The sequence below is a fragment of the Panthera onca genome, chromosome C2 (assembly GCF_046562875.1).
Source record: "Panthera onca isolate mPanOnc1 chromosome C2, mPanOnc1 haplotype 2, whole genome shotgun sequence".
Lineage (NCBI taxonomy): Eukaryota > Metazoa > Chordata > Mammalia > Carnivora > Felidae > Panthera > Panthera onca.
In genome coordinates this window covers 55,453,916-55,470,277 of record NC_138347.1, presented here as the reverse complement: position 1 = coordinate 55,470,277, position 16,362 = coordinate 55,453,916, and the positions used below count along the sequence as shown (strand labels likewise).

Here is a 16,362-nt window from a genome sequence, read left to right as displayed (position 1 = left end):
CAACCTTGCTTGAAACTAATTAACATCTGTGCTTCAGTTTCCTCATCTGGAAAATAAAGATGGTACCCACTTTAGGTTCCTCAAAAAATTAATAGAACTACCCTATGACCCAGCAATTACACTACTAGACATTTATCCAAGGGATATAGGCATGCTGTTTCGAAGGGACACGTGCACCCCAACGTTTACAGCAGCACTATCAACAATAGCCAAAGTATGGAAAGAGCCCAAATGTCCATCGATGGATGAATGGACAAAGATGTGGTGTATATGCACAATGGAGTATTACTCGGCAATCAAAAAGAATGAAATCTTGCCATTTTCAACTACATGGATGGAACTAGAGGGTATTATGCTAAGCGAAATTAGTCAGAGAAAGACAAGTATCATATGACTTCACTCATGAGGACTTTAAGACACAAGACAGATGAACATAAAGGAAGTGAAGCAAAAATAATACGAAAACAGGGAAGGGGACAAAACATAAGAGACTCTTAAATATGGAGAACAGAGGGTTACTGGAGGGGTGGTGGGAGGGAGGATGGGCTAAATGGGTAAGGAGCATCAAGGAATTTACTCCTGAAATCATTGTTGCACTATATGCCAACTTGGATGTAAATTTAAAAATAAATAAAAAACAAAACAAAACAAAAAAGATGGTACTTGCTTCACAGGGTCATCAAGATTAAATGTTTAAAATATGTAATAGAACAAGACCTAGCACAAGTAATTACTATGTGTTACTATCATCCCTTCATTATCATCAACAAATTTTGTTTAAATTTGTAGCAAAATCAGTTTTTTCTTCCAATTCTCTACCTTGATGGAGAATTGCTACCATATGGAAAGGAAAGGTAATAATGAGCTTGAGAGCTGGGACAAAAAACACATTTTTCAAATATATCCCACATGGCACAAATGCAGCTTAGTTTGCACATTTGGCATCTTGGGTTTTTCACATCAGCACATATGACACATGTCATATTCCTTAAACAGTATGATATACCATTGTATAAATGTATCATTTCACCAGACAACTATTGATAAACACTTCCTCTCTGGTCTTCCCTTTTTTTCTTTTGCTATTACTAACAATGCTGCAATAAACAACCTGAACATGCAACTTGGTAAAATCTTGATAGCTATTTTAAAAAGCTGGATTTACAGTACACCTGGGTGGCTCAGTAGGCTGAGTGTTCAACTATTAATTTCGGCTCAAGTCATGATCCCAGGTCATGAGATAAAGCCCTATGTCTGGCTCTGCACTAAGTGGAGCCTGCCTGAGATTCTCTCTCCTCTCTCTCTCTCTCTCTCTCTCTGCCCCTCTCCCCCACTCACACTCGCTCGCTCTCTCAAAACAAGAACAAAAAAGTTGGTTTATGACATCAGCACTGAATTACAGAAGTATTTCAGAAGTTCAGGGGTCTGTTAGCAAAGCAGATCTCTGACACTGCTTGTTAACACTTCTGCTAGATTTTCCCAAAAGAATTCCAAAAAATTCCTTAGAGATGTGAGATGTTTTGCTCCATATGAGTAGTAATTACTTCAAGGCTTAAAACATTACGAAGAGGATGCTTTCTAGGAATAAGGCAAGACATTAGTACTGGAAGTTTCCTTATAACCAAAATTTTAAATATTATTGATCTGATTATGTTTACTATGCAAGCAGCAACAGCCATTCTTGGTGGCTTTTAAAGTAGAGGCTCTATGACTCTAGCACTCTGAAAGTCTTTATTACTCAAGTGTGAGCTCCAGGTAGACAAGAATGGCTAGGACCATCAGGTTAGACTCACACAGGTTATACCATTATTTTGTTACTGTTGTAAGAGTGAACAAAATATATTGATTATTTGGTTTTCTAATTTTCCATTAATTTCTTCCATTTTTTTATCTGACTTCCTGGCAAGGCCACAAAATGAACATACCTAGCTAGACACAAGTAGCCAAAACATTATTTTACCCCAAAGAAAAAATAGTTTGTTTAAGGCAAATTCCAGGACTCGTGGATAATGGTTGGAAAATCGTTGCAAAAGTTATCATAAACTGAAGAGCATTCTTGCCCTAAAAGATCAGGGAATTCACTGTCATACCTCAGCTCTTGTCATCTTGAAAAAAATCATTATTAGCACTGTCTGGCAGCTTATATCAGAAAGGAAGAACCCTGCAATGTACACCCAGCACCCTTCCTTATAAATCTGCCAAAACAGGAAATATCCTTGTCACAACCAGCATCTTGTCAGGAGTAGGTTTGTTTTTTGTTTGTTTGGAGAAGGTTTTTAATTTTCCTCAGACCCTCAGACCTATCCAGTTACTTCAAGACTTAGCAAACCTAAAGAACATATATTAATTTGTTTTTAATATTTGGAATGTACCTATAATGAACCTATAATGAATACGCACAGGTTAGGATCTACCTGGGGAAAAAAATCCAGATATTAAAATACCCATCAGTTTCCTTTTATTTACAGGTAACACTGCGAAAATCACTGTTCAGAAACACAGCTAGAAACCCTTGGAAGGAGCATGTTACCACTAAGCAAATTTTCCAAAGCAGAATATTTTCAGCAATGTTATCATTACTGTTATTAGACAATGATGAGAAAAAGGAAACAAGACAGAATGTTGACACATGACACATGTAGAGATGATAATCAAGCAGGAAGTAGAGTATATAATATGCACTTGACTCTCTCACCACCAATGACAAGGCCTACAATACCCAAATCCAGACTGATCCACCAATGTAAGAAGACTCATTATCTCAGAAAGACATATATTTGTAAGAAGAGTTTAGCTGAGAAGGTAGGTCAAGGTTTTGGTTATGAAGAATTTTCTCTCATAAAATTAATTGGGTGTAATTAACTGTGGTTTCATCAAAAATAAGATTAATTTTCATCAGCTCCTATGTGTCTGGCTCTGGGCTGAGTACCTATGTACAGTGAATACACATCTGATCCTCACACAACTGTGAAATAAACATTACTGTAATTCATTTTAAAAAGCAAGCAACTGAGGGATTTAGAGTTCATATTGCTAACAAATTAATAAAAGCAGAAATTCAGGCCCAAGTGTCACTAACTGCAAATTCCATATTCTTTCCACTAGGTCCCATTAAGTGCAATATTTAACTATTTAAGCGTGGTGTTCAATTTTGAGCTAAACCGAGTAATATGCATAAAGACAAACACTTAGAAACAAAACTATTTATGTGACCTTACTGACTAGTAATGATACTGTAAAGATAATCATGACATCTGATAATTTCATAATATACTATTCTCATTAGTTTTTGCTAAGAAAATCCATTTGTTCAAGAAAACAATTCAGAAAAATGCCAGTACTACACGTGCTACTAAAATGAACAATAATTAATATGTGTTTAAATGCTCTGTTAAGGTTAACAATTTTGGAGAAGTCTCCAAATTTTTTTTGATCACCATGTATCTAAAGCAATAAGTCTGAGAATACACTGACAATACATGAATAGCAATTCATTTATGAATTATATACAGATATTACTATAATATAAAATAAAAAAGAATGATATCAAAATAAGTAAAAATTTCTAATTGTTCCCACACCCTGATAGCTTCACATATCCCAAGGTGTGCATATTCCACTTTGGATGCCACTATCTTAGAAAATAGTTCCAAATTTAATTCAAGAAACAGAACATAATAATATCTTTCATGAACATAGTAATATCTACTTTCTGAAAGACTGGAAATTTAAAAATGAGATATGCAAAGGACTTGGCTCTGTATAAAGTAGGTCTTCAATAAATACTATAGTTAAAAATGATTATTGTACCTTAATTTAAAATAAAATTATGTCACTTACCTTTATCTGCAAAATTGGGATTCAGAAACAATGGATAATATTTATGTTTTAAAAAAAGGCAACCTTCTGATACTGAGATATGAAATTAGATGTGAAATTGGGGTAAAAAACATTTACCCAAATTACCCAAACCATGTACTTAAACTAAAGTTGAATTCTGTGAAATGTGCAGGGAAAAAAAACAAAACAAAACAAAACAAAACAAAACAGGAATTGTTTGAAAAGTGAAAAAGTTAATTTTATGGTTTGGCAAATCATTTAGAGGTAAGTTGAATTTTAACACTTGACTGGGAAAAGAAACAGGAAGAATAATTGAAAAGAGAGCAATTTTGGCTTAACAGGTTTTTTGCCTTTGTGTTGAGGGTAACATTTCTCAAAAATCAAAGTTGACATTAATTCTACAGACTTAGTTTTCTGGCTCTGCATAAAGGGCAAAATCAATTTAATATTAATATTTGAATATTTGAATATTTAATATTGTTTTAACTACAGTAGAGACAAGGTATCCAAATGAGTCCATGCCTAGACCTCTGCCAATTTTCTACCACTAGATTTCTTTGCCTTGAATCTTTGGAACCCGGGCCAATAGAACTTTTGTTCTACCTGCTATTTATGCATACTTAATAATCTCCTAATTTACATCTGGCCTCACATCTCCACTGAATAGAAGCCCCACAAAGTCAGGAATTTTTTTTTAATCCCTCTGCTATATATCTGCAGAGCCTACAACAGCACCTGGTACACTTCAAGCACTCAATATTGATTTAAAGAATGAAGCCACCTTTCCTCTGAATACCGCAAGTCCTCAGAAGGCAGAAGACGGAGTTTGTGTGTAAATTAAGACTGCCTTCTCTGCCAACCTGAGCCCTTCTTTACAGGTCAAAAGTAGCCCATATACTACTGTAAAACTATCCCTGCAGATAACCATGGAATCAAGACAGGGCCTCTGTCTTCTGGCAACTACTCAGTGTTCTTTGCTGTTTCCTCTAAATATTTAAGTACCCTGTGGTTTAGTTTTTCTATCCATACTCACCTTTTATCATTTAGGTTCAAGGCTTTAAATTTTTACCTTTAGCCTTGACCTCTCCCTTAACTACAAATAATATATTCGACAGCCCATTCAGCATCTCCTGGACGTCTAGTAGATATCGAAACATAACTGAAACTGAGCTCTAGATACTGCCTTCTCCCCACAAAATGGCTGAAGCAGAGCCACTCAGCCAAGCCAGGTCTAGATCAGACTAACTGCAGTCAACTCAAAGACTGGTGAGCAAGAAATAAATGCTCATGATTTATAACCACTGAGTTTTAAGGTGATTTGCTATGCAGAAAATACTGAACAATATGCCACACTGTCTAAAATTCCAACACTCCATCTTGACTGATACTTCCTTTCCCTCTTCCCTTTATTTTCCTCCATAGCACTTACTACATTCGTATATTTTATTCATAGTTCTTATTTGTTGTCTATGTCTCCCGTTAAAATAAAAGCTCCACCTGGATAGAAATTTTTTATCTATCTGATTCACTGCCATAACCCCAGTACCTGGAAATGTACTTACCACTCAAGCACTCATTAAATGTATGGTGGGTGAATGAACAATTAGCTCTGTGTTCACACTGTTGGTATAATTCTCATACTACAACATTCAGTATTCTATAACCTCTGCACTTCTGTCACAAATTTATATCTTTATTCAGTCTGATTTATCTAACAGGACTTAAGCTCTGGTCATGAGACGTTAAAAATTTTCAGGAGGGCCTAGGTGGCTCAGTTAAGCATCCAACTCTTGATCTCAGCTGAGGTCATGATCTTACAGTCGTGAAATCAAGCCCTCCATAAGGCTCTATGCTGGGCATGGATCCTGCTTAAGAATCTCTCTCTCCCTCTCTACTACTCCCCTGCTTGTGCATGCTCTCTCTCGCTCTCACAAAAATAAACGTTTTTAAAAATTCCACTTTATGGGGTGCCTGGATGGTTCAGTCAGTTGAGTGTTCCAACTCTTGGTTTCGGCTCCAGTCACGATCCCAGAGTCATGGGATCTGTGCTGAGCATGGAGCCTGCTTGAGATCCTCTCTCTCTCCCTCCCTCTGCCCCTCTTCCCAGCTAGCACTCTCTCTCTAAAAAAATCTATTTTACTCTTAATTAAAGGTATGCTAAGTTTTTCTAAAAGAAATAAAGGAGCTAGACAGCCCTAATACTGAGTTCTAAGATCCTAAGCAATTTTTTTTAACTCCCTTTAATATGTTTCTGGAACTATAAATTAGGGAAAATGTCTGTGCAAATACAAAGGATGTCAATAAAAAAATCTATGGAGAAAAGGGATTTTAAGCCAAACCTTGAAGATATTAATATTTTGCCCTAAAAAATGTGTTCCTATAGTACTCTCCATTTCTCTTAACACTTACTCTGATTTGTGTAACAGAATCTAAGCTCTTTGAGAATGAAGGAATATTCATATTTAAAAATCTTTTTACCTGTGTTGGTTAAACTAATTTAACTGGATTTTTTTCTTTTTTTAAGTAAAATACAGGAGCACCTAGGTGGCTCAGTGGGTTAAGTGTCTGACTCTTGATTTTAGCTCAGATTATGATCTCATGGTTGTGAGATCCAAGCCCCACATCAGGCTCCTCACTGAGTGTGGAGCCTGCCTGGGATTCTAGATACCTCTCCCTCTATCTTTCTCTGTCTCAATATAAATAAACAAATATTAAAAAAAAATAAAAGTGAAATACAGATGCTCACTTTAGCTACTATCCTTTTAAAATCTGTGGGCATAAATGTCCTTTATAAAGAATATATATGTAAATCTGCTAAGCCTTGAACCTTAAAAAAAAATAAAAATAAGGGAAAATATGTATATGGATGGAATTAATAAACCTAAATATAAAATTAGTGATTCTGACAAAAAAGGAAAAAAGTTGGTTCTTGAAAAGCTGAATGAAGTAGATAAACCCCTAGAAAGTTCCAGTAAGGAACTTTCCATAAGGAAAAATATAGGTAACATTTAAATGAAAAAGGAAATTTAAAACTACAATGAAGAGATTAAGAAAATTACTAGAATACTGATGCAACTTCATATCAAAATTTCTTTAAATCTAGGGCACCTGGGTGGCTCAGTCGGTTAAGCGGGTTAAGCGTCCAACTTTGGCTCAGGTCATGATCTCACCGTTTGTGAGTTCGAGCCCTGCATGGCGCTCTGTGCTGACAGTTCAGAGCCTGGAGCCTGCCTCAAATTCTGTGCCTCCCACTCTCTCTGCCCCTCCCCTGCTCGCACGTGCACTTTGTCTCTCAAAATAAATAAACATTAAAAAAATTTTTTTAAATTCTTTAAATTTAAAGAAATAGTTGCTATATTAGAATATTTTTATTTCCAAACCTAAGGAAAGGTGGAAAAAATGATCAGATCTATAACCATATTACCAATTCAAATATTTTCAAAAGATCTACCACTAAATCAGCTACTTGATTTTATAGGCCAGTGGTATACAATCTACAAGGACCACCTGATTCCTATGTGATTCTCATTCTGTAGCACAGAAAAAAAGATTAGAAAGCATCCAATTCATTTTTCAAAAGTTCACAAATTCCAAAAGAAAAAATTAATGAAAAAATTTTAAATACAAAATCCTGAATAAAATATTTGCATCATAGCAAATACAAGTTTTGTTACTATAATCTGTATGACCTTGGGCAAATTATTTCACTCTCCTTAGTTTTTTCACCTGTAAAATGGAGATAATAGTACCTAAAGTATGAAGTTGTTATGAAGATTAATTAGTAAGTATAAAATTCTTAGAATAGTGCCTGGCTTCTAACAAATGCTCACTAAGTGTTAGCTATTATTATCCCAAGAACAAAAAAGCAACACAATACATTGCATTATCATGTCAAAGTGGAAAATGTGATCTATAAACATAGGTATTTGATAATTTTTTTAAGTAGACGCTTTGGCAAGTCTTTAAGTACAACAGGTATAAAGGGCAATCTAAACATTTGAAAGACTACTACAAGCCAATAGCACAAATTATACTAAGTGTTAAAATACTGGTCATTCCCATTCAATTAAATAAGACAAAGATGTTCTGTATCACCATGATTATTCCAATTTGTTTTTGCACTAATGAAATAAAGACAACATATACTGGACAAGATGAAATTATTATTTATAGATGATATATAGTGAGAAAGTCTAAGAGAGTAAACAAAATTCTATAAAAACTAATAAGAGATTTTAGTCAGGGTCTGGATAAAAGATGTATCAAAATCAGCATCTTTTTTTTTTTTACAGTAGCAATAACAAAATTTTAAAGGAGAAAAAGAGAACCCGCTCACATTAACAAAAATTATACAATGCCCTGGAACAAACTTAATACAAGACTAGAAGATAAACTACATAAAATTTCACTGAACATGAAATACAACCTGAATAGTATTAACTATCTCAGCAGTATCTATCTTCTCAGTCACCCCAACTAGAAACTTGGAGTCCCTTCTAGTTTCATGCTTCTCTTCACATCTGAAATAAGTCATTAAATCCTGCCTATTTCACCTACTTATTTCTCCCAATTTTTCACCTCTTTGTTATCTCCACTTCAATTACCCCTGGTAATCCTTTGCAAAGACTCAGCAAATTAAATATTCTCCTTACTCCTACCCTTATCCTTATCAAAATCACAAGCTGCCCAGTTGCCAGAGTAATCAACCTAAAACACAAACCTAAATAGATCAGGCCCCAGTTAAAAGCCAAAGATCACCACTGAATTCAGTATCAAGAATAAGGTCTTCAGTCATCTGGACCGAGCTTCATCACCATCATCACCACCATTTCCTCCTCCTCCCCATTTTTTGGTGCCTAAAATAAGACTGTTTCTCATATTAGGATGTGCAAGTATCTCTGACTAAATGTGTTAGGGCTTCTCACAGTTACCATCATGGTACATCCTACTATACTTCCAACATCAATTTTTGAAAAAGATTTTTTAAGAAAGACATATTAAAATGAGTATCTTACAGACGAGAATGCAAAATTTGTATCATTACTTATGTTAAAATGAAAGATTGTAAAGAAAGATGGATAATTACTTATGTTAAAATGAAAGAGTGTAAAGAAAGATGGCATTTACAGACAGCAGCTTTGACCTCTTCCCTTGGCTGAGAATGAGTATGAAGATGAGACACTTGTCATTATTAGTGAAAAGTCTAACACCAACCAAAAGGTTATCACTGCATTTGCTAATGAACTAAGATGTAACTAACACCTGCTGAGAAAGTAATTATGCCAGGCAACTGCTCTAAATTCTTGTAAGTTGATTAGCTCATTTTATAATGGTTTGCACCACCTGAAATGACCTCATCTTTACTGCTACTCTCACCCTTGCTGTCTACCCTAGTCATAGTGGCATCCTTGGTGTTCCTGACACACATCATGGTCCCACTTCAGGATCTCTGCCCTTGCTTTTCTATCTACTTTTCCCCCTAGAGAGCAGGGCTGTCTCCTTCAACTCCTTGAAGCACTTCCTCAAATATTGCTTGCTCTATCTTGACCTCCCAACTCCCTTCTTCCCAACCACCATTATTCTCCAAGAATAATTCTGCTAAATTTTTTCTCCATCTCACCTCTTACAAACTGTTTTTTTCCTATCAGACCGTAATTTCCATAACATAGGTTTTATTCACTTAAATCGCTAGTGCTTAGACAAGTACCTGTTACACTGTAGGCTCTCAATGATTTCTGATTTATTTAACTTATTGAACAGGTACTACCGTTAGCCGGATTTTAAGAAACTGAAGCAGAGAGAATCTGCCTTATGGTCACAGAGTAAAAGGTGGAACCAGAGTTCGTAAACATAAAGCCTGGCTTCACTGGTCAACATAACTGCATGGTGCCTCTAACTTATATGAATTCCATATGTACTACCTATTTAGTACATTTCCCCAATTAGACAGTTGCTTCGCAGCAGGGATACTTCATCATCTTTGTTCTCCTGCAACTTCTAACCCACTTTATACAATCCATAACTGTTTACAGAATGAATGAATATGTACATTAATTACCTAATTATTTTTACATGTATGTCTCAATTGGCTGGATTATTGTAAGCTTTCAAACTAAAAACTTTTAATATAAAAAATCCTTTTTAAAAATGTAATGTAAAAACACTTTTTTTTGAACTGACAAAACATGATCCATGACGAATGATTTAATTAAAACGACATGCGCCTTGCTCTTCCAATTGTTTCCAAACTGGTTTTTAAAGCTTAATTCAATATTAGCATACTTCAAGCAAAAAAAGCTCCAAAGCCAGCAACTCATTTCATTATATACACACGCACAATATTATCTCTTACAAAAAACGCAAAGGGCGGTGCCGTGTTTCATAGAAGACACCGAGGCTTAGAAAGCAATTGATCATGCCAAATAAAAATAGATACCTTCACTTACAAAAACTGACGCTAATGAGAACACTCTCCGCAGCAATACCTGGCCCAGAAGTCACCAGGAGCTAGCTTTCTGGAATAAGTTTGACGACTACCTTAAGGGCATGACTACCTCGCCACAGAATCCCAATGGCCCCAGGCTTACTCTGAAAAACAAACATTTCTGGGTAGAAAGGGTGGACGCAGGAAAAATATTTAAAAAGAGGTCCCTCCCAGGCCCCCTCAAAATCTAGAGGCCAAGATTCTCCTCAGAGCTCCTCACCGTGTCTAGACTACGGGGAAGCGACCATTTCTCAGGCAGAGGTTCATGCACAAAGAAAAACCGGCCATCCAGCGTGAAGGCCGAAGAAGCAAACGAAAACTGAGAGCTCTAATGAACACGGACCCCCCAGCGCCTAACCGCCCCTTCGCAAATTGAGTCGCAATCGCATTTCTCGCGAGATTTATCGTCTCCGCGGGATCTCGAAGTTCAAAGCTCGCGGCTTTTCGAAGCGACGGTGGGTTGAGGGAATGGGAAAAGAAGTTAGGGAAAGGACAGCTTCCAACCCCCTTGAAGAACCCACAGACCCACTAGACCCTCCCGCTTCTCCTTTCTTGACAGCAGCTCTCCCAGGGTACACAGGCACTTCCGGAGCGCTACCGGAACCGGAAGCATCGGGACTGGGGGGGGTGGGGCTGAAAAATCAAAAAAAGGGCCGCGAAAGTTGGAGGCCGGTGCCGGCAGGGTGGTAGTGGCTCCCAGGTGGGGTTGTGGCGAGTGCCAATGGACTCCACCGCCTGCCTGAAGTCCTTGCTCCTGACCATCAGTCAGTATAAAGCCGTTAAGTCGGAGGCGAATGCCACCCAGCTTTTGCGGCACTTGGAGGTGAGGGACTACGGGATGGGGACTCGATAAGCTTCCCTGTAGAAACCCTTAGTTCACGGTGCGGCCGGGGTGTAGCGGCCCCAGTCTGCAAAGTAAGGTCTGCCCATCGCTCCCTTAGGTCTCTTTTTGTATTAGTAAGGAAGGCGAAAGTCAGCCTTGAATTCCCACTCTTAACTCCGCCCAAGTCCATCCGCGTTCAGCTGGCTGCAGCTAGAGGGAAGAGTGACTGATACTCGAAGTCCTAGGAAGAGGGAGGGTGGGACAAAATGTTGGGGGATTTAGGCTCTTTTGGGGATTGGTAGAGGAGAAAGTTCGGAGCTATTTCTTTTCCTTCGTTTCTTTGGTTTTTCCATCGCAACAGAGCTCTTGCAGAATACACAGCAATTCTCGAGAGTGAAGGTGATGGGGAGTGATGATTAAAACTTGTTTTATTCCTGTCCCTTAGGCAGTTTACAATCTGAACCAATTGCTTGCTGCTTCTCTTATAACTCATGTTGAACTCGAATTTGAAAAAGAAAAAAAATTTTTAACTTTCCTTGGGTTAAAAAGCAATCACAATACTAATCATAATTTTTTTAACCAAAATATATTGTTCCCAGTTTTCAAACCTGAATTGCTAAATTGCTTTCACTTTTTCTGTTAGTTCCCACTAATTTATGGCTAGGTCACTTATTCACAGCTTTCTCTGTTACTATTTGTTTTTAGGCTTTTAATCTCATTTCTTGCACATTCACAGAGTTCCAACTAACAACCTCAGTTTAATAAAAAAAAAAAAAAAATTAAGCTCAGCCAAAGCTTATTTTAATTCCATCTGTCACAGGTTCTGTTAACATAGAACTGAACATAATTTTAAAATATATTCTATTATATTTATGAGATAAAGTCTAAATTACAAAGATTAGCAAATTACTACTGGAGAGAAAAGACTATTGTGAATAGTACAGCAACATCAATCTGGATAACTGTTGTGATACTGGAATTCATTAAATGTGCCTGTTTCCTCCAGCTTCACTGATGCTCCTTCTTATCGCTTCAGGTGCCCATCTCCTAAGTACATTTTCTTTTTTCATTCATTACATCAACAAATCTCTGCAAAACGAATAAAGTGTTAGCTGTTAAATGCTAAAGCTTTGCTTCTCAATTAGAATATAAAAATGTGATAGTGGGCTCCAGAAGCCACAGAGTAAGCAGTTTTATTTAAGAAGTAGGAGTACATCATTTTAAATACTAATCAGAAACATGCCTTGAATCTGAGAGCCATGTTGCAGTGAATTGAAGGAGACTCAAAGAAATTTGAGGCTTAGAAACTGCTTGATACTGCATTCTGGAACTTTTAAGGGGTTTACTGAAAACTCTTTTGCCATTTAGAGAGATAACATACATACAGCACATAATGTGCACTGATCTTAAGTGAAGAGCTTGAGTTTTTATCATACGTATATAGTCAAGTAGGTACACTTGTTTCATGACACAGAACATTTCCAGTCCCCTATAAGGTTTCTTCAGTGGTCCCATTTTATAAGGTTCAGGTAAGTGGACTCCTATAATATGTGCTTTTGTGTCTGGCTTCTACTCTACAAATCTGTAAAATCTATTCATGTTGCACATGTGCCAGTACTTTCATTCTCTTTTATTACTATCTAGGAATTCCACTGTATAAATGGGCAAGAGCTTACTTACATTCTGATGATGGGCAGTTGGGTTGTTTCCAGTTCTGGGTGGGATTCAGGGCAAATATGTTATAAACGTTTTTATATTTTTTTGAGATACATGCACTCATTTAGATACCTAGGAGTGGAATTGTTAGGTCTTTTGGTGGATCTTTGTTCATTTTTTGTTGAAACTGCCAAGCAGTTTTCCACCGGTTGCACCATTTTTACCCTCCTACCAGCAATATGTGAAATTTGCTGTCACTCATCCACACAGATCCTTAGTGTTTTCAGATTTCTAAATTTTAACCATTTTGATGGGTGATACTAATGGTGAATATCTTTGTGCATACTTCATGAGAGCAACATCTGAGGATACAAAGAAGTGGCTATCATGTGAAAGGAGATGATTGATTCTGCTATTTTGCACTTCTATATTTTTTCTTTGTAGCCCCATGCAGGACCTGAGCTTTGAATTTTTTTATGATTGGCAGAGCTGGGCTGGTCTCACTTTTGGTGGTTTTTTATAGTGCTAATGTTACATAATGATTATGAACATGGATTCAGGAACAATGAATTTCAGTTATGATGCGTCTTGGTGTATGCCTCAGTTTACTCATCTGCAAAACAGCACCTAACAGAGTTCTTATGAAGATGAAAAGAATTAACATATGTACATAGAACAATGCTTAGGCCAAAGTAAGTGCTAAAATTAGTTATTACTAAAATCTGTTTGCATGAAAACATCCAAGTAAAGAAAATTTGTAAAGTGGTTTTTACGTTTTACCTTGTAATAAATATTACATGTTGGAGTACTTATGCTGTTGAAATACAGGTCTTGTCCTGAGGCAAATAGTTTTTAAACCAGAAAATGTCTTCATCTTCTAAAGGACTAGCTTTATATAAGTAAGCAAAAGGGCAATAAGAAGATTCCTTACCCCCAAATATCTACCAAATTTTTTTGTCTTTTTAAATTTACTTTAATGTTTTTTGTTTTTTGTTTTTTACTTTAATGTTGAAACTCTTCAGGGGCACCTGGGTGGCTTAGTCAGTTAAGCAACCAACTTCATCTCAGATCATGATCTCACGGGTTCGTGGGTCTGAGCCCTGCATTGGGCTCTGCACTGACAGTGGGCATCCTGCTTGGGATTCTCTCTCCCTCTCTCTGTCTCTCTCCTACTTGTGCACTCTCTCTCCCTCAAATAAATAAATAAACAACAACAAAAATATTCCTTAGGAATAAATATCCTGAAGCTTTCTTATCAGCAAAGCTTTAGAAGAAAAACTGACATCTGGGTGAGGAAATAAAAGAGATATAGAAAGGAAGGATTCCTGCTTAGACCTTTTAAAAAACAGATTTTATCTAATTCTAAAATAACTTTTTCCATCTTTATAGAAAAGATACTTATTTTTACAATAGGCTTTTTTTTTTAAATTTTTTTTAACGTTTATTTATTTTTGAGACACAGAGAGACAGAGCATGAATGGGGGAGGGTCAGAGAGAGGGAGACACAGAATCTGAAATAGGCTCCAGGCTCTGAGCTGTCAGCACAGAGCCCGATGCGGGGCTCGAACTCACGGACCGCGAGATCATGACCTGAGCTGAAGTCGGCCGTTCAACCGACTGAGCCACCCAGGTGCCCCAATACAATAGGCTTTTAATAACATTCAAAAAGCATTTTGAAAATACATGGCTGACAACTGTTTTTGGCCTTCAATCTCAGCTTTACCTTTTCAGGGGGAAAAGGAGAGGGTGGTTTATAGAGTTTTAAGAGGGGAGTAAAAACGTTGAATAACCAAAAATAAAATTTGTGCCTGACCTGACTACTTGAAATAATTTTCTAAATTTTTTTTAAATTTATTTTTGAGAGTGAGAGCATGCTCGCAAGTGGGGAGGGTCAGAGAGAGAGGGAGACACAGAATCCCAAGCAGGCTCCAGGGTCTGAGCTGTTAGCAAAGAGCCCCACGTGGGCTCAAATTCGTGAACTGTGAGATCATGACCTGAGCCGAAGTCGGACGCTTAACCGACTGAGCCACCCAGGTGCCCCTAAAATAATTTTTTTTAACTTCCTTTTTTGTCATCTCTAACTTCTGGGCTCAGCAACTGTCTTTGGAGGGAACAAAAGGAGTGATCACATAGTTAATCCCATGGGTAAGCCTTTGGATTTAGCTAGTTTTCACTTTGCATTGCCTCCCTTAAAAATAGGTGGAGTGCATATACTGGAACTTACTCAATAAATATGTTGGTAGTAGAGTGTTGATTTAAACCCTATGACTTAATAGAGTGTTCTGTGTAGTAAGGATAAGTATTGCTGGGTTGTCAAAGTTTGCCAGCTTGTGAAATAAAAGTATAAAAGACAATAGGATAGTGTAATAGGCAAACCTAACCTAGTTGGTGGAAGAGGGTTAGCTTCAGGCAGAAACGGATTAAAACTCAGATCTGAATGATTATATTAGCCAGTGAGAGAAGAGATGGGTAATTTTCCAGGCAGAGGGAACAGCATTTATGACTTTTCTAAATTGGGAAAAAGTGAGGCAGTGGTACTTTGGAAGAACTGAGTTCTTGTTTGAAGTGGAGAAGAGATGCAAATTGCCAAATCTTAAATAACACATTTTAATGACTGTTTTGTAGGTAATTTCTGGGCAGAAGCTCACACGATTGTTTACACCAAATCAGATACTACCAAGTGAATGCTTGAGCTGCCTTGTGGAGCTACTTGAAGACCCAAGCATAAGTGCGCCACTGGTCTTAAGTATCATCAGCTTGCTGTCTCAACTAGGTAATGTGTTTAGTTTCTCTTTTCCAGTTTTTAGAAGATGTTGAATTTAATATTTTTAAAAGGTGGATTTAGTTAGAGTATTTTTTGGAGAATGATTCGCATTCAAAAGATTTATTCCTTGTGGGACCTTTCAAAACTATTTTGCATTATGGATCCCTTGTAAAGAGAATATTGTATGCATCCATTCTTAAAATTATTGGAACAAAGAATCTGAAGTATATCAAAGGTTCAGTGGTCTACAGAAAAGAATACCTTGAGAAATGCTGGCCTACTTTTGAATTAAAAAAAAAAATACATGCACATATTACCTCGGCTAACTACATCACTCAGAAAAGTCATAGCTAGCGATAAAAAAAATCACTCTTTTTCGATAGGCTACACTGAACTCAGAGCTAAGGGTAAAAATGCAGGTGTTGCTTTTTCTACTTCTATCTTTAGTTTTTAAATTTTCATTTAATGGGTACTTTTTTTTTTAAATGTGTGCTTGCGAGTGGAGGGGAGATAATTCTGAGTGTGATTATAAAATTAATACATGCTTATTATGAAAAAAAATCTCAGTGATCCAAAAATATTAACATAGACCAACATGCCCAGTAGGACTTTCTGTGATGATAGAAATATTCTATATGTATATCGTTTGTTATAGTAGCCATTAGCCACATTAAGGCTATTGAGCATTTGTAGTGTGAGTAGTACACTGAAGAACTAAATCTTTAATTTCAATTAATCTAAATTTAAATAGCCACTGTGGCCCAGTATCTCTCAAGTTAGTACAGATACAGAGTA

General features: G+C 36.8%; 2 protein-coding genes across 9 annotated transcripts in view; one reads left to right on the top strand and one right to left on the bottom strand.

The window, feature by feature from the left end:
- DZIP3 (DAZ interacting zinc finger protein 3) overlaps positions 1-10,868 on the bottom strand; it is a 131,718-nt gene extending 120,850 nt beyond the window's left edge. For 6 of the 7 annotated variants that reach the window (XM_060640091.3, XM_060640089.3, XM_060640099.3 and 3 more), the window contains exon 1: positions 10,545-10,868. The gene's annotated coding sequence lies outside the window, so the exon portion shown is untranslated. Of the gene's footprint in view, positions 1-10,286; positions 10,429-10,544 lie in introns of all 7 variants that reach the window. The other variant, XM_060640090.3, reaches the window with a different exon arrangement.
- A 76-nt stretch (positions 10,869-10,944) lies between these two features.
- Positions 10,945-16,362, top strand: part of CIP2A (cellular inhibitor of PP2A) — a 32,974-nt gene continuing 27,556 nt past the window's right edge. Inside the window, exons 1-2 of one of the 2 annotated variants that reach the window (XM_060640103.3) lie at positions 10,945-11,147; positions 15,429-15,576. In XM_060640103.3, coding sequence (XP_060496086.2) covers positions 11,046-11,147; positions 15,429-15,576 — 250 coding nt within the window. In that variant the 5' untranslated portion in view covers positions 10,945-11,045. Of the gene's footprint in view, positions 11,148-15,428; positions 15,577-16,362 lie in introns of those variants that run through there. The other variant, XM_060640104.3, reaches the window with a different exon arrangement.